The following is a 25460-nucleotide window of genomic DNA, read 5'->3' on the forward strand; positions in this document are numbered from 1 at the left end:
GAGGGCCCAGCGGGTGCCAGAGTGATGATCTCTCTTAGGAGAGACTGCAGGAGCTGGGCCTGCTTAGTCTGGAGAAGATGGAGAGGAGATCTCATTAGTGCATATAAATATCTCCAAGGCACCTGTGAAGAGGATGGTAGTGATGGGACAAGGATTAATGGGTACAAAATTAATGAGTACAAAGTGAAAGAGAGGAAATTTAGGTTAGATATTAGGAAGAAATTCTTCCCTGTGATAGTGGTGAGGCACTGGAATAGGTTCCCCAGGGAGGCTGTGGATGCCCCAAGGCCTTGAGCAACCTGGTCTAGTGGGAGGTGTCCCCGTCCATGGCATGGCATGGCATGTCCATGACTCTCTTAACATCATATGACTCTATGGTACCAGACTCTTTTCAGAGGTGCCCCGTGACAGGACGAGGAGCAATGGCTATAAACAAAAACACAGGAAGCTCCACCACTACATGAGGAAGAACTTCATTACACCGAGGGTGGCAGAGCCCTGGAACAGGTTACCCAGGGAGGTCGTGGAGTCTCCCTCTCTGGAGACATTCCAAACCCACCTGGACATGTTCCTATGGCACCTGCTCCAGGTGGATGGACTGCATGATTCCAGAGGTCCCTTCCAACCCCAACCATTCTGTGATTCCAGAATGAGACATTTGGTTACAAAACATGTACGAAAACAGGTTTTATTTCACAGCATCTTAATTTCACAGAAAGAACAAAAAGAACCCAAAAAACAAACTAGGCTACAACTCAGACATTTAAATAATGGAGCATGACAAAACCAGAGCAGTATTGTTTACAGGAAAATGTACAGCCTCTTATCAAGAGAGTTCTCCATGCTGAGCCACCCCAGCAGCACCTTCACACAGCAAAAGACCCCCCCGAACGTAAACCTGTTTCTCTTCAGAGCAAGAGGAGTTTGGCTGTGAAAACGTAAACCGGCAGATCTGGGTTTTATTTTGGGTCCCACGTTGAGTTTACGAACAGAAAACGTACTAATAGTTCTTTGCCACATGGTGGCAGCTTTTAGGTGAAAAGAGAGAGATTCCCCACACAGGACTGCGAGCTGCGCTCTGGAAATGGGAAAAACCAACACACAAACACACAGAGCTGGTGTATCTCTGCAGAAGGGCTGTTTCTGCACAGACACACAAGGTGCCTGATGTACAAGCCCCAGGCTACGGGTCTGGGCAGCATCACCCCAACCCCAGGCTCTGCCAGAGACTGGCACAGCACTCGCTGCCCTGCGTCATCTTTGGCCTGTGCTCCCAACAGCTTTTGAACTCAAGTGTGTGCCCAAGCCAAGTTTTAGAATAACTATTAAGACAACATTCAGCATTCTGTAATTTAATGCTCCTTATCCTAATTTGTTCTCCTGGAAGAAAACAAAAGCTTGCCGGTTTGTGACGTGATTCTGGGAGTGTAATTACAGCCCAGATGGCCACTTCAACTAGACAAACTTCCACTGAATAGAGACTGCAAAGTGTTGCAAACCAAAGAGCAGTTTTTTCCCCTTTGATGGTGAGAAAGGAAAGTTAATTTTGTTATGTAAAACTCTTTATACACTGAACAAAGAAGTTCCCAGAGAAAAGATATTTTCTCATTTCATTCATACTAACCAAGCTTTTCTGGAGACACCCTGTGAGAAATTTCTTTGCTCAGTTGTACCTCTGTCCCCTCCACAATGCCTTGAGGAAACGTTGGACCACCTCAGCTGTCTCCACCTCTGTTTGCTAATTTGGAGGCTCATTACACACTAGATGTTTAGTACATCACTATTTCTGCATGCAAGCACAGTTATATTCAGTAGAAAGTTTAACTAGTAGGCAATTTTTTAAACCTTTTAGAAGATAACTGGCAAGCTTATTGTCTAAGCTATTAGCTACCTTATGGAGACTGGAAAATCCTTCTGTGTTAGAGAAATCACAAGCATATTAAATTTTACACAAATAGTTTGAAGCTACATACAGCTGAACACATTTACAAAAGAGATAGTCACTGTAACTATTATATATGAAAAATACACTTTGAACCCTACTCAAAGAGGAAGGGGCTTCAGTAAAGTTTGCTGCAATTCTAATGAAGCCAAATTAGCTTCAGACAAAACAAGGCTGAAGAGCAAAGATTCAGCCTTGGTTTTGGCTACGACCAACATTTAATACAAGGAACAGGAATTTACATTACTTTACATGTTAGATAGCAAGTCCCTGACCTCAGCACAAGGTCTGGTGTTTCATTTAGGAGTCAAACTTAAATTACAAATTTCTCAGTCCAAATAGCCAAGTATCAGTTTTGTTCCTTGCAAACGGACACAGTTACTTATAATATTGCTTCAGAAAATAAACCCAAGAGCCAATACCACAGAAGGTTCCAAGTACAATCAAGAATTCATTCCCAACCTGGATATTTAAAAAAATAAACGAAGGAATAGCCAATGTTCAGAGAAGTTATTTAACCTGTGCGTACGCTCTAGAGCGCTGCTGGGCACCAGCTGGTGGCTGCTCAGATGTGCAAGAAATGCCAGTTTTATGAGGACCATCACAGTGATGCAACGCTTGGAAGAACCGAGTAAAAAAAGTAGCATTTTAAATACCGAGCATGCTTTGTTTCATTGGCTTCGTTTGGCAGCAGTAACTCTACTGACTTCATACTTGCTCAGAGCACATAAGACCATATATAATACAGTCATATTAAAAAGGTGCTTATTTCAGGCTATGGAACAGTGAAACAAATAAAAACCCTAAATGATACATTTGACAGCAAATTGCTCTTAGTCGAGCGCTCATCTTCCACTGAAGAGTGAATTAGGACAGCAATCACTTCCCAGCTACCTTGTTCAACATGTACTTCAGGACAGATTTTCAAACCATCTTTCCTTTTTTATGTGAAATGTGTATTTTTAAGGTATTAACAGTAAATAAATTGGAATGGAGTAATTTCAAGCTCACTACTTATGGATCTACAGAATCATAGAACAGATGCCCTGTGTATCCTTAGTGCAGATATACTGGAATTGTGTTCCTTGTATGCAAGGCCAATGCAGGTAAAGAATAAATGGCTATACAAATTCAGGATTTCCCACTAAATAACAGAACTAACTTAAAAAGCACTGGTACCAGACCAGCCAGTTTTAGGCACATCTTTAAAAAAATAAAGTATGCATTTCATTAATGTAAAAATGCGAGAAGATTCTTAGAAATATCTGAACTTTATGGTGCACTGGAATGGAAGTGATGCTTCCCTTAGTTTCAAGGAATAGAATAAATGCTTAAAAAAAAAAAAAAGAAAAAAGAACCAATACCATAGTATTCTTCATAGGGAAGAGCAGTTTTAGTAAAACCAAAAAGATAAATAAGGAGTAATAAGCAGCCGTGACAGCTGACTGGTGAATATTTGTGCTTTAAACGTCCAAAAGAAAACAAAAAGTTCATTAACTCTTCTCGTACCATCCCCCAGGCTTGGCATCCGTGTCCACAACACACAACTGGACAGTCTGACAACACCCTGCAGCCTTCCAAACAAGCTGGAGCCGCGGCGGGACGTGCACGGCAAGGCCAGTGGCACCTCCACCAGCAGCATCCAGGGATGTGATCCCTGGCACTGCCAGCTGCCAGCTGGGAACGGAGCTTTGGTTAAGACTGTTGTGTGAGCCGTCTGTAATGAGGTAAAACTTGGTTTTCAGGAAGATAAAGAGCCAGTTCCAAAGCTACAAGGACGGTGAATTCGAAACCGATGAGATCCCTTCTGTTGAATCTGAATCTCTCTTCTAGTTTCTATGACAGTAACAAAACAAAACAAAGGAGGGGGAGGAAGAATCAGTTAATCCAGATGATTTTAAGGCACTGCTAAATTAAGTCAGCATAAACCAGGAGTCAGCAATGCACGGCCTGAGCTGTACCTACAGAATCAAAATGTGTTGCCAGAGATCAGCTTATCAGCTCAGCTGTGACACCCACACAATGGTTACTGCTTCTCAGGCAAACATATGCAAGTGCAAAAATAACTTTACTGTAGGATCAGTAAGACATTAGCCTGCACCACTCAGATAATTTAATGAATTAAAAAAAATAAATCAAGGGCCCTAATGAGACATAAAATTGCCTGGAAAAGCTGGTCTTAAACGCAAGCACGCGTTGCTGAAAATCTTGGCTTTAATGTTTGTTTTCACCTATGAACTAGAGAGAAGGTTCTGACAACACCTGGAAGAAGTCTGACAGTACTTACATCTATAAGGTGTTTAACTTCGTGTTTCCTGAGATCGCTGCTGATCTTGGCTGCGAGCAGAACGCAAGCACCAGCACACAGTTTGCGGTTCTGTTTGTTGAGTTTGCCTTGGAGGACGAGCTTCTCAAAGTAAACATAAGCCATGGAGACAGTAACGGGCTCCAGATTGCACTCTTCACTCAGGTTTCTCATCTCTCTCTTCAAACTGGGAATAGGAAAAAAGATACCCCCCCAAACATGACAGCTCTTATGAAATGCTCTAGAGATACTGCAGTATGGCAACTCAGAGGAGCATGTGGGCAAGACTGCTATGTGGAAAACCATGACAAGTATTATCCTGGAGTGGAAAAGTCCAGCTGGCAGCAAGCTGGTGCTGCTGCACACACTGATTTAACCTGGCTGGCAACATCCACTGTGGTAGAACAGTTTCTCATCATCTGCCCAAAAACCAGGGCTTAGCTGCCTCACTGACACGCAGGCTATTGCTGTATGATTCCTTCTTGGCTTACAAAATGGTTTGTGATTCATATCATGAGACTGAACCACTCTGACCTACAGGAAACCACATCAGAGCTGTGCAGATCACAGCAGTTGCTGTGTAGAGACCTGTCTACTACACACCTTGTATAAGAGCCAGGTGTGAGGGCGAAGGCAGCCTGGTTTACACACTCCGCACAACAGCCAGCCCTTCACCTCAGCATTAAGGTAGACCTGGGGGCAGTGGTACCTCTCCTGGCTGCCACCCACACTACACCTGCAAGCTCTCTATGTGAACACATTACTCCAAACAGCTACAAAGAGGAGTATGCAGGACCCTGGCTCAACACAGACTGCCCAAGCAAACCTTCACCTGGAGCTGAGTTACACCTGGTCCTGCTGATTCAGCAGAATCATGTTTAAGCTGCTATTTCAGCAGGCCCTGACTGCATTAATCACCCTGTAACACCAGCAAGATTACAGCTCTCTGAAGGTGCAACAGTGCACCTTGCTGAGGAGTGCCCAAATACATTTACTGGAAGCTGAGAAATTCTGCATGACGTTCACAAAATGTTTTTCTTTACCAAGACTCCCCAGATCTCACACCCTTTATCCTAGAATCTTGTTAGAGGCCATTGTTATCAGTGAGTCTGGTAATTGAAAGGCAAAAATAGCCAGAGGGCTCAGAAGCCAATCCAGTTGGAGTGGGAGTGCACTGCAGCCAAGCAATCAGGTTACAAGTGTTTGCTTCAAAGCTAATGCTGCTTCACTGTTAATTGGATGGTAGTGTTAGTACCCCACAGTAGGTGAAACAAAACCCTTCTAGGTGGAACTGTGAAAACCAACTGCTAGCCCTTCTCAGCACCCTAAACATTCCTGTACAGGGCTGTCACTCTACAGTCAGCTCAACTGGCAACAGGAGATTAGTGTTTAATCATATATGCTATTAATAGATCTAGTATTTGCTCCATACAAGTGGAAGATAAAAGCAGCCTCGTGCAGTGTAGATGATGTTCTCATTACTCAGTGCTTATTTCTTACCTCCTAATTTTGCTCAGTGTCAACTTAATATGAGGAAACTTCTCTCTGAAGGTTTCATTCATATCCTTTTTAAGGTCTGATGGTTTCACATATTCTATGACTGTAGTCTGAAACACAAGAGGCAAAATTTATCATTTGTCTTGTGAACAGGACTGACAACTGAAGAAATCTTCCAAGGACACTAATGCAAAGGCAAACCTGAGTTCTATTATTCACAATTTAACATTTCTGAAATGTCCTAAGGTTAATTGATCATGTTGAAGCCCAACTACAGACAGTCTTAAGCTAGTAAGCAAATGGTTACAAGAAGTAAATGACAACATGAAGATAGGTGCCAGGTTGGCCCTCAACAAGTTCACTGTACAAACTCAACTGTTTGTAGTTTTTCTAATCAATTATCAAAAAAGACTCAACTTTTTCTTCCTAGAGGAATTTTTCTTCCTCAAGCAAATTCTTTATAGGAGGATCTTCCAGGCACTCACTTGCTCCCCTGTTCAGGAGTGCCAGTCACTCACCATGTAAGAGGCAAAGATGAGAACACGTTTATGTTTTCCACAGGGCCACTGAGGATCATCCAGAAGATTTGGATCATACTCTGCAGCTTCCCCAGCTTCACTTCCTGAGGGAATAAGGAAAGCACATTGGGTCACAAGATACTGAGCTTTAAGTTCCCCGTTTCCTCTTTAAAAAAGTTTCCAGGCAGCAAACACTAAGTGTTGACAGATCTCATAATACGGGTAAACTTCAGCTACAGTCACATGTTTGCATTCGTAAATATACCAGTCAGGTTTTAAAATTATTTAAAAAACCCCAAATAAGCTCTTTCTCGACCATGTGCCTGATGCACCATTTCAGACAGTGCAAACTGAGTTCGCCACCTGCAAATATACCCAGTAAACAAGAGCACAAGACTGAATTCTTTTGCCTATATCTAACAGAGAGCAGAGTTGTCAGGTTTGCTCTTTTACACAAGAAAAGGGATTCTTGGCACAAACTCTTTGGCTTATGCATTGTTCCTGTGCTAGAAGGCAAGGAGAACCACCTGGATCCATGTACACCAGATGTTTCTTAGTGAGTAATATAAAACTTTACATTTCCAAGGAAAAGCTTTGTGCTCCTTGAATGGCATAATCAGAACTAGGGCAGATATATGGAGGATGTAAGGAACATGTGGAAGTCTCACTCCTAAGGCTCATCATTTAGACTTCACTAATGAGCCTTCTTTATTAGGCTCTGCTAAAGCTAGTCTCCTTCCAGCTGCAGCAAATCCATCCCAATAACACACTGACCTCTTGCAATTGTCTCAGACAGATCTGTGCCTTTTCTGCTGTGTGCATGAGAGATGACAGAGCTGGTGCCTGTCCTTACCAATGTCTGTCCCTGCTGGTATTGTTTTTGCTGTCACAGGTTTGTATCTTGATCCAGGAAGACTCCGTGGAGCACTGGCTCGACACGAGGGAACAGCACCGTAGCCGTCGGCTTTGCGAACAACCAGAGCATTGGTTGGGTACAAGAATTTTGCATAGGACACAACCTGAAAGAAGAGAACGTTGTAGTAGTTATGGGGGAAGTTTACTGAAAAGCCTATTTCCAGACATCTAGGATTTTCCAACTCAGAGAGCCCCTGGACGTTGTACTTGGGAGTTGGGACCTTGAAATTGTGGGACAGGAAGAAAGGGAAAAGTTGGATAAGGTATGCCTTGTTTCCACAACTTCAGAATGGAAGCATTTTAGGAGATTTGGTGGTGTGGCAAAGGGGAGAATCACATCAGTAAAATTCTGGCAGAATATAAATTTCACTAAAGGGGTTTAAATTTGACCCGTATTTCTATCAAAACATCACTCACATGTTGCCCAAGATAGTAAAGTCAAATCAGTTCTCCAGAAACAGAGGCAGAAGTGATCACAAGCTTCAACAGCCTTCTCAGAAGAAACATTATCACAGGCCAGAATTTCAAACTAAGGATCTAAAACTTCCACTGGTGTGAAAAGCCATAGCTTTCACTTTATGGATAGCAAAGCGCTGCATAAATTAAGTGATTTGTCCCAGTATGAAATGGTTCCAGGGTGAAAATATAAGTGTCCTTACCTTGCCATCAGCACCCAGCTCTACTCCTTCCAGTCCAAGCACCATCTCAGTGGAGACTGAAACTCCCCCAGAAGGATGTCGCTGCTTCTGTCCTTCCATTTTCAGATCACTAAATGCAGGTAAGAAAGGGCACTATTACAAAATGCAGTACGAGCCCAGTTTCCTCTGTGGCAAACCCCAGTTCCATTCCCTAGATATAGCCAACAACCAGGTCAGAGTTCTCTTGTGTGGGAACAGGGCAACCCCTCAGTCCCACCTCAGAGAAAGCATGAATTTTTAACTACTCTCTTCAGAACTTGGAGTTGTTAATCTCATTTTAATGCAAATCTCTACCAATACACCTACCAAAACTTAACTTTCTGATATGGTCTTTCTGCACAAGACCACACCATTCCTAACACACTAATGCTCAAACACCTCACAGCAAACATGACGTACATTACTAGCTTTCCAGGACTAGAAACTTGCCTTTCAAGTGCAATTTCCCAACCCCTGTGCACACAAACTCAAATTAGTAATGAAGCTGCAGGACTTTGTGTCAGCGATGGCAACACGCGGCTTTGTCACTGATATTCCAGCTTTCAGTTGAAGAACTGCCCAGTGCTCAGAACTGCTCTGAAACAGCTCCAGTGACCTTGCTGCCTTTCTATTATGTGAGGGAATATTTTCCCATCAACTATTTTTATAGTGACGTATTTGCATACAATACAATTCCCACCACTAAGCATCCGTTTCCTTTGTCCACAAGTTACGTACAGGACAGAAGTGACAACACAATTGTTTTGCCAGAACTGGATCAGAATAGAATTAGTATTTTCTATGGTATATTTGCAGATTGCAGATCTTCACAGAATCAACTTAAACTTCACAAGGGACTGAGGAGAGATGCAGGGAAATCCAGTTTGCAGATTTTGTTTCTCGTAAGTGATCAGACTGACAGTTGTATATAAAAATGTAATCCAAACACTAAAAGCAGTTCAGATCACTCTAAACTGTTTCTGCTTTTCTTAGATTGCAAATAGGGACATTCATGACTTAGAGCTGAGAAAAAGAAGAGCATCTTAAACTTACTTAGGTGTAAATTCACTATAAACCCCTGAGGGTTTCCATTGAAGGCAGCAGCATCCTTCCCTGATGCTCCCTGTGCGTTTATGCTCATACCATTGTTTGTGGCACTAAAGACAGCTGATTTCTGACCACTTTAGGAGTACAGAAAATCCTACACAGCAACCAATCACACCATGTATTCAAAGCTGGTTTCAGAGATTTTACAGGACTGGAGTGCTTTAAAATGTCAGTAAACACTGGAAGAACAGTCTACCTTTTCCACTATTTTTCTTTTGAATGAATGCTTTGACACTGTGGCAACATCTGGTTTTACAGCTCTGACAGCAAGTCCTTGTCCTTACCCATGAATGGTAAGTTAATTAACTTCACCTGCTTCAAAACAGGAGCCCTATAGCAACGATACTCATTTCAAAAGATCTTTTGAAACAACAGACCAGACATTTCACAAAGCAGTTCAAGAGACTCACCTGATCCGTAAACCCTCCCCGTAAGGTAGGATAGAAAAAGCCACGCACAGTGTTCGTTTAGCACAGATTAACACTATCCTGTAAGTAGATGGGAAAAGATCAGAAGTTACAGAGCAGCTTTTTATGCAATATGAACACAAGACTCTTCTTGTCTTGCTCTGCAAGTCACATAGATCTTGTATGTATGTTATGTTTTCAGAAAGCAGCAGAAGAGCAGAGGTTTCATGCTGACCCTGCAGGTCCTTGGGGTTAAGCTCTGTATAAAACTCCAGCCTTCAGTAAGTGCCATCACCTTGGGAACTCCTCAAAGGAGAGTCTTCAAATATATATCTATATTTACGTAATTTTTATATAAACCTTGTGGAAAGATGTAGATAATATTTTACAGTTAGATGAAACCTCACACTTCTGTTAATAATAAACATGAACACAGCCTCCCCTTTCTCTTCTGCTCAGCAACTGAGCCAAGAATTCAGCTAAACCAAGTCATTCTCCTTAAATCCTCCCCAGCTCTGACCTCTCTGTGTGTGAGAGATAAGGAAGGTGTTAAGAGAGAATGATATAAACTCCTCCGAGTAGGATGGCAGAACCACCAGCGTATTGCTGCAAACGTTGTAGATATGAGCACCTAATGCCTTTGATAGAAGTCTATATAAAACTAACAAGGCCCCAAGGATATCCCCTTATTCCCACTGATATTAAATATCTAGCTCCATAGAACTGGAATCTGCATGTGAGCACATCCTATTGCACCTGAGCACAGGGGGAACCTTGATCTCCACAAGTTACCTGCTGTTTTTGGTGTCATACTGCCTCATGTTCTTGATGAAGTGCATCTTCTTCAAACTTTTGTGTCTCGGAGACCCAGATATATGCTTGGTTCTGCAACGATAAAAAAAAAAACAAACAAAAAGAAAACCCCAAAATCTGTTAAGTGCTCCGAAAAAAAAAGTCATGCCAGTTGTATGATCAGATGGCAGCACTAGCATGCAGGACCTCAGATATTGGCGTGGAAGAGGGTGGAGGGAGGAGAGGACTGCATGCAACGAGTTGAGATTAATGCTGCTTTTGAAACAAGTACCTTCGTACACTGGCATATTCCACTATGTCTTCTAAAAAGTCTAGAGAGCAGCGCTGGGAGATAAAACGCCTTCTGCAAAATGTACAACACCACGAAGAGTGAACAATATTAGTTCATGGCCTCTGAGTTTATGAACTGCAACAGATCTACGAGCTCTTAGGACAAATGGCAGGTTTGCTGGAATTTTTTGTTGTTGTTGTTGTTGTTGCAAGAGTGCTTAACTAAGAGTCTGAAGTTCCTAAAAAGGCCAAGAACTTGTCTCCCCCTCCAGGACCCTTGAAATATGCATTTACACCAATTTCATTAAAAAGAGCATTCACTGCTGTCCACAAAGAGGAACAACTACCACTGCATTAAAACATCAAAAAGCTTCCAAACACCAATTTAAAATCTGTCAAGAAATGTCGCAAAAAGCTCCCCTCATCAAAGCAAGGGAACAAGTAATTTTTTATTAATTTATGTTCAGACATAGGTATATCTGTACGATGACCAAACATCTGTGTGTCTTCTCAATTCAGAACCCTTGTCTCCAGCTGCAGGAGTCAGCAGACTGAGAGCCTATAGCTGCAGCTCAATAAAACCGACAGATCTCTCCGGAAAACAATAGAGAGGGTTATTAGAGGAAGCAAAAAGTATTTGGCACACATCTGAAGTCCCAGAATGGAAGATGCAAGAATAATAGTAGGAATCATGTGAGTTAGTGCAACAGTAATAGGATATTACGTTTAAGCAAAAAAAAATAGACTTTGCCAAAGTAAGATACATTATTTTTGTCCAAGTGAAGTCCTTCTTTGTTAGGAGAGATTTACAAATGAATTGTGCAACTACGACTGCAATTTCCATAGAACAATGCACTGGGATTAAACTGCCACCAGTGAAATGCTGACACCACAACTGAGAATCCATATTTTCTACTTTTTTTTAAGCATACATTGTGCTACACTTTTAGCACAAGCCATGTGTGTTCAAATCCAAGGTTTTCTTCCCAAGTGCCACAGTAACTCAACTGCCATGAAGGTCAGTGTAGAAGCAGCACAGGAGACAAAAGTTGCAGGACTCTGGTTTGACAAAATCTACTTATGACAAAAAAATAAAAATCAAACTTTAAACTGCATCAGAGCAGACTCTCAGCTGCTCAGGCATTCTTAAAAGAAAGAAAAGCCCATGACTCAAACAGGTAGGAGGATGAAAAATTAGTGTCCATTTCTGTAAACACAAGAGAGGTAAATCCTCCCACAGGACTAACACCTTCAGTATTGCTAGAAACAGCCTCCTACAAATCAACAGCCATTAAGGTGCTGCTGGAGAACATTCCTGGCACAGCTTCAACACCCTTCACCAGCACTTCAGTTTTAAAATTATTATTGTTCTTTTGCTTTTCAACAAGAACAGCACAGGAGCATTTAATGCTTTCACAAACATATGGTTCTCTAGTCTATGTTGCCACCTAAAATACAATAAAAAACCCCTGACAAAAAGAGGAGGTGATCACAAACCTCCTGGCACAAAGGCAGCCGGTAACATCCACAGATTTCCTCCCCTCCCAGGGGAGACCTGGCTGGATGGAGACAGAAGGACGCCATGTATGGCAAGCAAAGGGAAAACACAGCCAATGCCAACAGGCACTGGTACAAAAAAAGCATGTAGTTCTGTAAAAGGATGCTGCTGAAACAGGATGGATTGGGAGAGCCACGGCTAGAGCCTCACTAACTCCACAGCGCTGCAGATGCAACCACTCCCAGTGTCAGCACAGGATCTCCACGGTGGAGACCCATCCAGGGTGTTACACTTCTGAACACCACCCTGTTTTCTCAGTAACAGGGACAACAGTGACAAACACCTGAGCCTGTTGTTCCGAGAGCATATCTGGAAGTAAAACCCTGATGCAGCAAAGGGAAGATCCCACCCCTTGACTCAGAACCACAATGACTCATCCCCACTCTGCCAACAGGAAACTTAATTTTTAGCTACACTTGTAAATAATTTCTGTCCTCAGCGAAGCTGTCACCTTGAAGGAGTCCCTGATGCTAAGCATGACATTCTCCCTCAAACCTCAAAATGGAGTTTACATACGGACCTCTCGCTAATCCAGAGAACCTGAAGTAGTTTCTATGCTCAATCCAACATTTTACAGCAACACAGCACCCTCACCGCAGTCTGAGACTCGCTAGTGCAGTACTTGGAGTATGCAGCAAAATTTAACACTTTTTGAGTAGTCTTATAAATACACACACACACACACACACACATCTGCTTTAGTTTGAGTGTTCTTCTCATGCCACCAACTCACACTTGAACAACAGGCTGCACAGGATGGCTCCAGTGACTGCCAGCTTCGATGACACAAAAATGTTGAATCACCTATCCCATGCTAGGCAGCTTCATCTGGGATAACACTTCTTGCTTTTGGCCTGATCCACTGGAATTCAAAGGATTTTAAGTAGTTTACACAGTGTGTCTGTTGCTAAATGCAACCTAAATACTAAGGATACCAACATCTCTACATATGCTGCGAGTTACCTTACACAAACCCTTACCCATGTGCGACCTGACAATTAGAAATTGAAGTATCCAATGTTAAAATGTTTATGGGTTCCATGAAGCAGGCTGTAATTCCAACAGTACCCTAAAGAAAGTTCAAACGTGCCTGTTTGCCAGTACCAGCTGTTGCCCTGATAAGCTATATAGGGTTTGGTTGGTTGTATGTCCTTGGCCAGGAGTCACTTTCGGTTGCTTCCCTTTGTTTCAGGAGCCAGTAAAGGCCAAAGCAGGACCCCCCTATATCATTAAAAACAGCAACTGTGTTTACACAGCCAGCACCTGGAGGGGACCCACCAAGAGAGAAAACACACACACACACACACACCACATGCCCAGAGATAAGGGGCTATCAAGCAGAGGAATTCTGGATTATGCCTTGGCTTGTTATCTCCATGAGCACACAGGGACTCACACAATCCAACACTGCTGCCAAGTCCTGTACGAGCTAAACACGCACTTTAAAAAAGCCCACAAAACCCCCTTATGTTCAGAGAAACCACAACAAATTACGTTCAGAGCTACATTTTGACTCCTGCCCTGGGAAGCAGTAGGCAGCCCAGACATTTACCCTTTCTGATGGATCTCCCACCAAGGAAACCCAACTTCTAAGTGGTTTCAGCTTCAGAGTTGTCCTCTTCTGGTCCTGCCCACCAAGCACTGGCAGAGAAACTCTCTGCAGAGGGTGAACACTGGACAAGCAGCACATGGGATCTCCAGCCCCAAGGTTGACACAGCTCTTAAGTGCTCCCAGGAGAACAGGACACAGCTAAGAGCAATCTATGTATAGCACTGGTAATCCCTACACTTCCCCCCTTGTAAATTGAAAGGAAAAAGCTGGTTAAGTCACAGCTCCAGATTAAAGAGCACTGACCTTTCTGATGGCTTGCCAAGAGTATTTTCCAGCTTCCCACCTACAATGGGCTACCTGCAGACACCCAAGAGGACAAGGATAAAGTCTGGGGATGTTGCTGTAGTTGGAAGCCGAAGTTTCTGATTCTTTAGCAGGTTATTACAGTTGAATGTAAGAGATGCTAATCCTGTGCTATCAGATGTGGTTTCAGGCTCAGACAAGCCTCTTCCATTCCTGCTTCTGGGCCATTGTGTCCTCTAAGGGACAGTGGGGCAGCCCTTTGGGCACCCAAGACCCTGCTCAGCACACCCAGGTTCTGCAACAAACAGCCCTCAAAAACTCATTTTAACCCCTTAATGTTGGGCCTTAACCCCTAATACTGGACCTTACAGTGGCCAATGATCTTTCTTAAACCTGTGTGCAGCTGCCATTTGGCCATTTTGAAGCTCCTTTCCCTTTTGCCCTTCTGATTCCTGCATTTCTGCCACAGCAGGTGAACAGACCAGGTGGCCTTGCTCCTTCCTGAAGGGTGAAATTGGAAGTTTCTAAAACCTTACTGGGATTCTCCCCCCATCCCGATTAACCCCCACCCCTCTGAGGGACAGGCTTGCACCCTGAGCCCACCACACAGCCGGAGTTCAATCCATGTTCAGCTGCACCCTGAGTTCACCTCCTGCCACGACTTCTCACCCTCATCACTTCCAGCATCACCAAGCCCTGTGACAAAACCATTCAAAGATGCTGCAAGAGCTGGACAGTGACATGGCCAGAGACCTGCTCCAAAGGGCCCTGCAAGGTGGATTTGTTTCAGATGGAGCTGCATCCCTCCCCCTGCTGATGCTGCTTATTGTACCCACGCAGACACACACCCCAGGCACTGGACTAAAATTAGCAGCAAGGCTGATATCCTCTGTTGCTCTTTAGCCATCCCTACTGCTAATAGATGGGCGGCATGGGGGAGGTCAAGGATTTTTAATTACTGTGTAAAATTAGGGCCTAATAGAATTTGGTTTCCTATTTCTCACTCGAGTTTTATTTTAATGAGATGTCCCTTTGTAAGGTCCTTTACAGGCTTCAGTACAATCACAGCTGTCAAGGGGCTGAGTTATTAATATAACAAGGACAAAAATAATTTATTGGTTTTTGGAAGCACTAGCTTAGTAACAACTGTCAAAGGCAATTTGCACAAGAAATCCAGATCCCAAATCCTGTTTACAATAGGAAGACATACCTGTCAGATTTGTTTTTCCAAGACATACTTTAAAGATTAAGCTGTATTGTTTTCATTCCTTACAGGCAAGCCAGCAAACAGATATGAACCGTGCTTGGGTTTCACTAGGTAAAACACAGGCATCAAGGGATTGAGAAAACTAGTCCCAGTTTTTAAGCTTACTTTTTAGCAACAGCCATTTCTTATGCCGCCCAGGAGACATTTAATGTTTCCAGGCTTGCATCCCAGAGTGTGGGAGTGGGAGCATCCCTGTTCTGCTATCAGTGCCCTGTGCCTCTCCACCCTCGGCGCTCACATTAATGAGTTTCCTGCTAAAAAGCAGATTGAGTACAGCTCACTGGTAGCAACAAGTTCTCAGTAATTAAAGCCAAAACGAAGTCAGTCATTTATACTGAATCACATCAAAACCATGTCTTTGTTAAACAAATGACTTCACAAGGAATCTGTACCCTGAAGTGCCCAGCACCGTGCATGCCATTTTCATGGACAGATGGTTTCAGCTCTGATGTTCATTGAGAGGCAGTGGCAGAGAAGACACTTTGCATCACCAACAGTAAGCACAGACCTCAGTGCTCCTGCTTCACAAAGTCAGCTACTCGCTGTTTTATGGCACCACAAACGTGCAGTTTGGATTGCAGGCCACCGTCCCAGGAGCTCTTTCTGACATTTGTTTAAGTATCAGACTGCCAGAGAATAAATACAAGTCTCACAGTAGGGGTAGTTTAACTTATTCCTCCAGTAATCTTAATTTTAGAGAGTAAACTGAAATCAGCCACATGAGCACGAGAAGTACTTTCAGGCTTCAGAGCAGGTCCCTCTGTGAGACCTCAGGAGGAGGGAAGAGGTCTAATTCCTTCACCTTTGTGTTCCTATGCAAGGTTTGTTCGCAAAACTGAAAGGGCACCAGGGGCTTTCCCGCTGCTCCCAAACACTGCACTGCTGCACTCCTCCAACACCAGTAAAGCCACATGCAAGGCAAGAATGTGTCACAGCCTGTGGGACAGATGAGAAGGAACAGAATTGAAGTATAATTTGAATGAAGGTGGAGGCAGAGTAAGTGGGAAGCTCACCAAGCCTGGAGAGTTTTAAATACTAACAAGGCAAGAAATTAGATAATCTTCACAGCAGCTGCTACTTCACTGCTGATTCACAACCACATATGATTAGGACCTAATAGAAAACGAGCTTTGTATTCATTGCGTTTCATAAATCATATTACTTTGGTGCTAAGAGTGTTTAGACAATCCAAGGATAAAACAATGCCTTCCAGTAAGCATTGTGAAAGCCAGCTGTTGCGACAGAACCACCAAACCAGATGTAAGGTTTGCTGTGCCCAGAGCCCAATCCTAAAATCCCTGCTGCTTCTCACAAAGCAGATTAGATGTGCTGGCCAGGACACCACCAGTATTTCTCTGGATTTCTACCAGTTTCTGGAGGTGTTCTTAGCTCACCAACCTGGTTCCCTTGTGCTCTGTGCTCTGCTTACTAAGCACTGAACTGCTGACCAAAACAGGCACGTGAAATGCAAAGTGTGTCCTTGATGACACTATGGGCATTATGCTAGAAATATTCATGCACTTCACTGAGAGATGATGCTGTCATTTCATCATGTGCCTTGTTAAATAAAAGCCTTCAGCACAACAAAAATCCTGAGTTTAAAAAAAAAAAAAAAGGGGAAAAAAGAAAAGAGAAGCTTTTAACTGGGAAGGAAAGGAAAATTTAAAACAGGCAACTGGACAAAACCCAGTCAAAGCAAGTTTAGAGAGGTCTCACAGTGTTTTTATGGGCAGTTGGTTCTTCCCACTGCATCAGGCATCCCCTCCAACCCACAGTCAAGAGGCTGCAACCTCACCAGGGCAAAATTTTATGCTTAATTGTAGCAACCACAGCAGAGCAAGTGCAAATCTGTCCATGCTGTTGAGCAAGCAGCTCTGACCAGCAGCAGTTCAGCCTGTGCTGTGGGGACTCCAAAAAGAAACAGCTACCCAGCTCCGAGGCAGGTCTGCAGCTGGGGTACACCTTGGGTACCACCACACTGAGCAAGGGCTGCAACAAGGGGAGCATTCCCTGGAAAGGGGAGAGGAGCCTTGGCAGTGGGATCAGCCAGAACCAAGCTCTTAGTTTTAAAAGACTCAGTATGTCTCGTGAATCAGAGGGCTGCCCTGTGAAACACTTTGCTTTGCTTGCACTTACCAGACCAGATTAAGTTTCTTCATTGAACACCTTTTCCAGGGAATGAACTATAATGATTTAAGTAGGTTAAACACACAACAGCTATAAACCAAAGGTTAGAGGAGTTTAAAGCTCTGTGTTTGAAGAGCTGGCCTGAAAGAGTGGCTTTAGCTGAGCACTCTCCATCTGCAGTCACCTGCTCTATCAACAATATCTCGTGCTCCTTAAAGAGCCCAAGTTTCATTGTGCATTTTCTAAACTCAAACCACAGAGCCTGATGACTTCAGAACAACCTTCAAAAGAGGGCTCAAAAACATCTTCAAGCTCACTCAGCCTGACAGCCTCACAGCTTTAACTGGCTGACAGATGGAAAACGGGAGGAACACAGGGTTTAATATACTATATATAACTAAATAATTACATTTAATATACTAAATATAGCTAAAAAACACACAGTGCAGGAAATAAAAAATATATTTAATAGAGAATTTTGCGAGTCACTTCCTCTCCATCTGTTTTATTTTCCCTTTCAAACCAAAGAAACTATACCTAAACCCAGAGCAGAAGAGCTTGTCTGTGGCTCAGAACTACTCCTTTGAATGGAAAGCAAAGATTCTTCCATCTCTGCCTCATCCCACAGTTCACAGTAAATTACAAAATGCTGAGAACCACTGCTAGTAACTCTTCTGAACCAGCTCAGTCACAGTGCCAAGAGCACATGTAGCCCTGATGGAGGAGCTTCACCCCCACCTGGGCGAGATGTCCATCCCTGCCAGTTGGCAAAGCAGATCCAAATTTGGGCAGCCCATGTCTCTGCAAGTATCAAAGAGGACTTTGGGGCTAAGCAGAGTTATGGCAAAGACACTGACAACCTAAATGCGTCCTTTGTGCACCCACAGTACTCAGCTGCTGCTCAGCGTGAGTTTTGGGAACTCTGAGTGCTCAGACTGGGGAGGAGGCACTTCACCAGCTGAGATCTGGGGAGGGAGGAAGGCAAGGAGGAGAGAGGAGATAACTGTTTTTGACTGTGACTCGAAGAAATGATGTTTTAACCCAGTACACAGAGATCCTGCAGACTCCAGGGTCAAGAGTTACACTTGAAAAATAATGGTCCAGTGAAGCTTTTGTTATTTTTCCTAACTCGAAGAAAGCCTGTAAAATAAATCTGAAAAGTAAAATGTTAAACAGCCATGAATGCTGTGCTGCTATAGAAGGTTTTGACAGTACATTCCAGTCCACAGCAGTGGAACACCGGGATAAAGAACCTCTGACTGAAACACTCCTACAGGACTTGCTCACTGGTGATCTGAATGGGGGGGCAAAAAGCAAGTTTTTCAGATTTTTTGTATTTAATTTAGCAACATTTTCTTTCTTGGCTGATGACTTGTTTACTTGAAGCATGACATCATCATTCTGACCACCCTCATCACCTCCTGTGGAGAGGAGCTTTGAGCTGGCAGCAAAGGAAAAGGAAAGGTGGAAACAGCACTTCCAGAGCATCTCCTATCTCACAGCACCCCGAAACCTGCTGCCAGGGCTCCTGCACAATCCCTTTGAAAAGCTACAGAATCCGTCCACAGGTAAAATCAGCTGCAAGCGTAGTTAATTCTGCACAGACCACTCCTGCCTGGAGAGCACTGTTACTTTTAAGCCTCTGGACTCTCTTAAATGTAAGAGGTCAAATAACCTTAATGCTACAAGTGTCTCAGATTGTCTGATCCAGACCCATTCACAGAGGTGTGCAGGATACAAGGTCATGGATTTTCTGATCACCAGGTTTCCTGCTAGGCAGAGAACTTACTTTTCCTGGTTAATATACCTGGCTGGAAATGGCTACAGGCAGCTATAAAATATTTAATGTTGGGCACATGCAATTCACCTGCAATTGCAAATATGAGAGAAACCTGCTGAAGCAACCTGCTTGCTGGGGAGGAGTCTGCAGCCTTCACATTTCAGCTGACTTTCAGGTTTAGAATATGTTCACTTCCAGCCCCGAGCAGCACATCCCAGTGTACTGTTCACCTCTGAAAGGTCAAAGCTTTCCAGCTCTGACAGGTCTTGCTGCTTTCTGAAAAGCACCATGTGTTCAGCTTATTCCAAATAAGGCTGAAAATCAAAACTAAGACTTTTGAACATTTTATTTCATCCATCTCAACAAAATCTGTTTATTAGGAGAAGGGTTTTTATAAAAATATTTATATTTCTTGAAGTGACAACAGCAGCTAAGCTGACAGTAGGACAAAACAACACATTAACCATCATAAGCATAAAATCCTGACCAAGCATTTCTGCTGTTCCACCCAAGGAACTAATCTGATCACACCTATGTCAGCAATCTGGCATCCAATTAAGACTTAAAAGCAAAGTTGGTCCAAAGTGTTGCTGTTATCAACTACTGTTTAAACTCCCACTCTTAAAATGACCTAAATCTGCTGATAAATCAGAAATGACTGAGCTATCACGAACACTCAGTTCAGCTCCCTGACCACTGAACTCCAAGGACATTAAAGCATCAGTCGCAAATAATTTACTCTCTGTATTTATTCTTAGGCCCAGCAAAATGCAGCAAATTATGGCCAAACCAGCTGCTTTACATTACACTATACTGAAACCTCAGAAGCACAACAAACATTGACATTCAGGGCTGTTGTTTCCATTTTCCATGCTTTCATAACCTGGCTATTTCCAGGGCCCTCTGTTATCTGTGTTTCCCCACAAAGCTCTGCCAGCTTCAGACCCAGCTGCAGAAATTCATTAAAAATCTGTGAATGCCGATTTGTTCGCCGTTTGCTGCCCTCCCTCCACTGGTTTCTGTGAGGCTTGTTCTTTGAAAGAACAAAAGAACAGAACAAGGTGGAAAAGGAGAAGGGAAGAGAAATGGCAAGCAGATTAGGCAAGCTGGTATAACACAGCATTGTAATTTAAGATCCTGTAAACAGAATATTCCTTAGGAAAACAAAAGTGGAAGTTTAGAGTCATTAAGTTTATAATGCTCAGCCAGCAGCATGGAGAAACCGAGCATCCAGAATGAAGGTGCCTCCTCTGCTGAAGTTTCCATCCTGAAGGATCTGACAGCTATTGAGAAACTCCAAGGAACTCTAGGTTACATCAGGTGAGATCTCTTGTTCCCTGGGCTGAATGTCCTGCCTGTTGCTAATAACTAACCACCAACTCTGGCAGAGGTGCCGTCTCGACCTGCCCCGAGCCACACTGGCCGGTCTCATCGGCTTCTTGCAACTTCTCAATCAAGTCAAACAAGATCAAGTTTTGCAATAAAACTCTGCCCAATGATACCATCAGTTCTAGACAGAGATCTTCATGGATTGGGGCAAGCCCCAGCACAATGAAATCCCCAGTCACGGCACAGATTGCAGCAGCACTGGTCACTGAACATGGGTGGAGCGAGCCTGGAGACCCTCAGACTGTGCTCCTGGAGCATTTAAGAGAGACTCCAGTGAAGAAAATTCGAAGCAGCTCTTGACAGTGACTCAAAAAGGACTCTGAGAACACCTGCCTTAAGTGGGCACCAAGGATTTAAAAGTCCAGGATGGCAGTGCAGATTCCACCTCCTGCTTTCCTCCAACCACTTCACATGTCTCTACCTTTGCAGGATGCAGGCAGTTAATCTAGAGTAGCAACATCACTGTATGGCAAAACAATACTCAGATTCTCAACTCCCAGTAAAAGAAAACGGATTTTGTAATTGTTGATTTCTGAATCTTATTTTGTAAACAGCTCACCCAACACAGAAGGGGAGGAAGCTCAACCACCACCATCCAGCAGCAAAGGAAGTCCCCAAATCATTCCTTGTGTATTTACAACAAGAGGAGATGCCTCTGCTCCATGGGGATGAAGGGATGCTCTGTTGCAGTACAAAGCACGGAACTGTCCAGTGAAAAAATAAAGTGCTTTAAGTCCCTCACCCTGCAAGTTGCCAACAAAAAAAATGAGATATGTTGGGTCTGACACATCCCCACAGGCAGCATAAAACTGTCCTTTTGTCAGAAGACGTGTGTATCTCCATGTAAAGATGTGGATCTTCTGTCTGATAGTTTCAGCTGATGCTCTTTTTCTTTAAAGATAAAAACCAGATGAACTCTCACTCCAAATCACCCTTGAAAGTAGTATACAAACTGATTGATGCCATACAACATACCCTTTCAGCTATCTCTTCCAAGCAGAAAAATCATGGTCTGTTTTGTCATTACTCAGGCAGAAGCCTTTTGATTCCCTTGATTGGCCCCTTGCACTTCTCTCTACCTTTTATTTCTGATTCATCATTCTTTTCAGGTGGACTGATTGAAATTACTCCAGTGGAACAGCTAAACCTGGTGCCAAAGAAAGGGGACATCAAATGAGAAGATCCTAGGAATATTTTCTTAGCGTCCTATTGACTTGGAGCAGGAAGGGGAAGGATTGAACCATTTACATGAGATCCATCAGTTCAGAACTCCATGCACACAGGCACACAAAATGCCACAGCCACAGAGGGAACTGTGCTTGTGAAGCTCTTAATGCAGAACTTGCCCTCAGGGGCTCTACCTACAATATTAAAGCAATGAAATGAAATCGCACAGCACCTCGTGCGCTGGATCTTGTGGACCAGGAGTGCTGGGAAGGAGCTGTGCCACAGCAACGCCCTCACTTCAGACTTTCCTGCTCAACAAGCAGCACACAACAGTGCAATCTGTGCATCCAGGACATCCAGAGAGCAGGCCCAGCTTCAATTTCTCCAAGAAAAGCAATGGCTGGTAAGTAACGGTTCAAGAAGGAAAAACATCACAGGCGGGACAACACACGAGGACCCCCAGACATTACTGAATAACAGCTACTTCTCTTCAAATCCACGTGAGCCTCCAAGTAGCTGTTTCCTGGGGGTACACAGAACACCTCCACTGTGAGATGCACACTGAAACGGAATACCCATCAACTGCATTAGCAAGCTCCCCAGCTTTAACACACTGACAACATCTCTATTTCAGCTCACTGACAAAGCTCTGGAAGCCACTGTAAAGACCACAGAGACTTAAAGCCTTTGATACCGCTGCCTATCTGCAGGCTCAGAGGGCCAGCTCACTTTACAGAGCTGTTTATGCAAGAAACGGCCTGAAAAGAGTTCTTTCAGAGCTCAAATCCCCAAGATCTGAGCAAGAGCCTGCCTTCCAGTCGATTAGAAAACCAACACTTCCAAGCTGATAGAAGTCCCTTGGAAATGCAATAGTAATCCTGCTCTGAAGGCCAGAGCATCCTCCCCCGAGGCTGATTCCAAGTTCCCAGCGGACAAGCATTCATTAATACACAGAGTTACTGCAGAGACAAGCAGCAGAGAGCAGGAGAAGGCACGACACCAGCAGCGTGCACGAAGGAAGCGTCCTGCCTAGCAGTGACCCTGACAGCTCCATCTGGAAACAGAAAAATGCAGAAACTGGGGCTGGAGAAAAGCAAGAGGCAGGGTTCGGGGTTCCGCAGACCTGCAGCCAGAGCCTCAGCGAGCGATCCCCTCCGCAGATCCCACTCATCCTCCGGGGCATCCTCCTTCCCCGGGGCCGAGCCGCGCTCCCGATGCCGGGATGGGCAGCGCTCCCCGGCTGGATCCCCGCGTACCTCCGGCCGGGCTGCCGGGGCAGGTGTTCCCTCCCGGGGCCACAGCGGGGCCGGCGCCGCCTCCCACGGCCGCTCTCCCGGGGGCGCCCATTTCCCATGCCCCGCTCCCCCCTCCCGGAGCCGCCGGCCGGCCGAGGGCCCTGGGAAAGTCCGTGTCTTCCCAGGGCCCCGGGGGGTCCCGGCGCTTCCCACGCCCCGCGGGGTCAGGGCGGCAGGGGCGGGCTGGCCCGGCGAGACCCGTCCCCTCACTCACCTCTGCCGCTGCGCCTCCAGCGCGAAGCCGCCGCCCGCCGCGCTCTGCGAGGGGCTCAGCAGCCCCGGGGCGCCCGGCTTGGCGGCCGCCAGCATCCCCGGCAGGGCGGGCGGCGCCGGGGGCGGCGGGCACAGCGGGCCGCCCAGCAGCAGCTGCGGCAGGAAGATGCCCCCGCGGGCGGTGTCCGCATCCCCCTTGGCTCCGGCGGCGGCCAGCGCGGGCACGCCGGGCAGCAGCAGGGCGGGCGGCGGCTGGCATACAGGCGGCGGGGGCAGCAGGCGCGGGGGGGCTCCGGCCGGCTCCGCCGCCGCCGCCTCCTCCCCCTCGCCCGGGCCGGCGGGCAGCGGCGGCTTCTCGGCAGGCGGGCAGGGCGGCCGCCCGTCCAGGGAGATGTTGTTGAGGAAGAAGAGGGCGGCCTGGCGCCGCCGGGAGTCGCCCCGCTTGCGCGGCGGCGGCTGCTCGCGGGGCGGGCGGGGAGGCGGGGAGCCGCACGCCGTGGCCGCGGCCATTCTCCGAATGAGCCGCGCCGCCCGGGCGGGGCGGCAGGAGCGCAGCGCGGCCGGCGGCCCGCGCGCCCATTGGCTGCGTCGCGCACGAATGCAAATGAAACCGGCCGCGGCCCCGCGCTCATTGGCCCGCGGCGGGTGGCCCCGCCCCTCCCCGCGCCGGCCCGTGGGGCTCCGCCGGGTCCTAGCGCCGCCGGCCCGGGCAGCGCTGGGGGGGCCCGGGCGGGCAGGGGCTGCCCCGGCGGACGGGGGGGACCAGGACCGGCACCCTCGGGCCGTCGCGCTGCCAGCCCTTTCCTCCCCCGAGTGCTTCCTTACCACAGCCACAAGCCCACCGTGGCCTCGCAAAACCGCCCACCGTGTCCCCGCACAACCACCCACCGTGTCCCTTCGCAAATATCCACCGTGTCCCGTTGTATGACTTTTTTAAAACTTCTCCACCCACCGCCTCCCCACCCAAACCCTCGGTCGCACTGGTGGTCTCCCTTTCCAAGGCCTCCTGGACTTCCTGCAGGCAGGAGGGCACATCTGTTAAACCCATCGCGGTCGGCTGTGCGCGTCAAAGCGCTCCTACAAAAGCGGATGAAGGCGGTCGATCCTCTTGCTCCATCCCAGCCGTCCTGTAGTTCGCAGGGCTGAGGTGGACCCCAGCTCGCCGACCCCGAGGGTGCAGACCCCCGTGCACAGCCCCGAGACTCACCAGCAGCCCCGAAACCCGTGCAAAGGGATGGATCCCCACGCTCCCAGCTCCTGAAGCAAAACCAAGGCAATGCTGACCGTGGGCCGTATATGGGCAAGGCAGACCCGGGGCTGGGAGAACATAAACTTAGTATTTATCTCCACAAAGTAACTCAAGGCATCTCAGTCGCTTCCCAGACTGGCGTGTTTATACTGCTCGGGATAAACATACCCCTCAGGCTCTTGAACTGGTGTCTGCTACATCCCAGGATGATGCTCTGACTGCCTGCCAAGCGAGAAAGCTCTGCCCTTTCCTTTCCTCTGGGGATATCGATGTGCTCTGCTGATGCCCATGCCCTTGGGCCTGGAAGGGAAAGTTTGGGAGCTGTGCTAGGGGAGGTTTGGAAGCTGTGCTGGACGTGATGAACCCTTTGGGGCCGAGAACAGCAGCGTGTGGGTGCTGGTGGTCTCTGTGTTCCTCTGAAACCGAAATGCAGACTCCCATGCTTTCCCACTTCACATGCTCTGAAGCAGCTTGTGCTCCCAAGCGGGATTTTGCCCACACAGTACATATGTTAAGGTACAGATCAAATTTGCCATTAATGAGGGACTACTGAAATGTATGTAATTAAGTAGGTATTAATGTATTTGCACTGGACCCTTAGAATGGTGAATGCTCTTGCCAAACATGCTTGAAGAAGCTACATGACAACTCTTGATATTGCTTATGGTCTACATCAGCAATCAAACCAATGTCTGGACTGAAATATGGGCACTGAACAAAAGATAGATTTTGAAACTGTCCTATAAAACACATACAGGTTTTATGTCTTTTCATATGGCTGTTTCATAAGATCCTTTTTTGTATACTGTTGAAAGTGGGCCATCAACATGTCTTACAGTATTTATTAATAATAATAGGATTAGGATAGGAAACATAAGACAATGTGTTCTTGTAGGCTTTCATTAAAAATCCTACAGTGAAATACAAAGTCTCCTCTTAAAATCTCGAGAACATCCTCAGTATCTTATGCTATTCAATATAGGTCAGGTTTTGAGCCTAAATTATTTGGCAGAACCATCTCATATCACGGCTGTGGAAAAAAATAGTTTGGGATAAAAAGGAATTAAAATCCTTCCTGCTGGCAAGACCATCAAATAAGCCAAGGGATA

At 45.7% G+C, this 25460-nt stretch overlaps 1 protein-coding gene across 1 annotated transcript; it reads right to left on the reverse strand.

Annotated features, from left to right (window-relative positions):
• Window positions 1–678: 678 nt before the first annotated feature.
• Window positions 679–24150, reverse strand: CABLES2 (Cdk5 and Abl enzyme substrate 2). Its single transcript, XM_017815201.1, has 11 exons — window positions 23991–24150; window positions 23104–23842; window positions 10453–10524; window positions 10161–10253; window positions 9372–9449; window positions 7837–7945; window positions 7116–7281; window positions 6263–6366; window positions 5748–5854; window positions 4230–4434; window positions 679–3778 (listed from the first exon to the last, which is right to left on the reverse strand). Exons 1-11 carry the CDS (start codon window positions 24148–24150, stop codon window positions 3638–3640), a joined length of 1974 nt encoding a protein of 657 aa, XP_017670690.1. The 3' UTR covers window positions 679–3637.
• Between the last annotated feature and the right edge of the window lie 1310 nt (window positions 24151–25460).

This window comes from Lepidothrix coronata, unplaced genomic scaffold (genome assembly GCF_001604755.1).
Source record: "Lepidothrix coronata isolate B3197 unplaced genomic scaffold, Lepidothrix_coronata-1.0 Scaffold49, whole genome shotgun sequence".
Taxonomy (NCBI): Eukaryota; Metazoa; Chordata; class Aves; order Passeriformes; family Pipridae; genus Lepidothrix; species Lepidothrix coronata.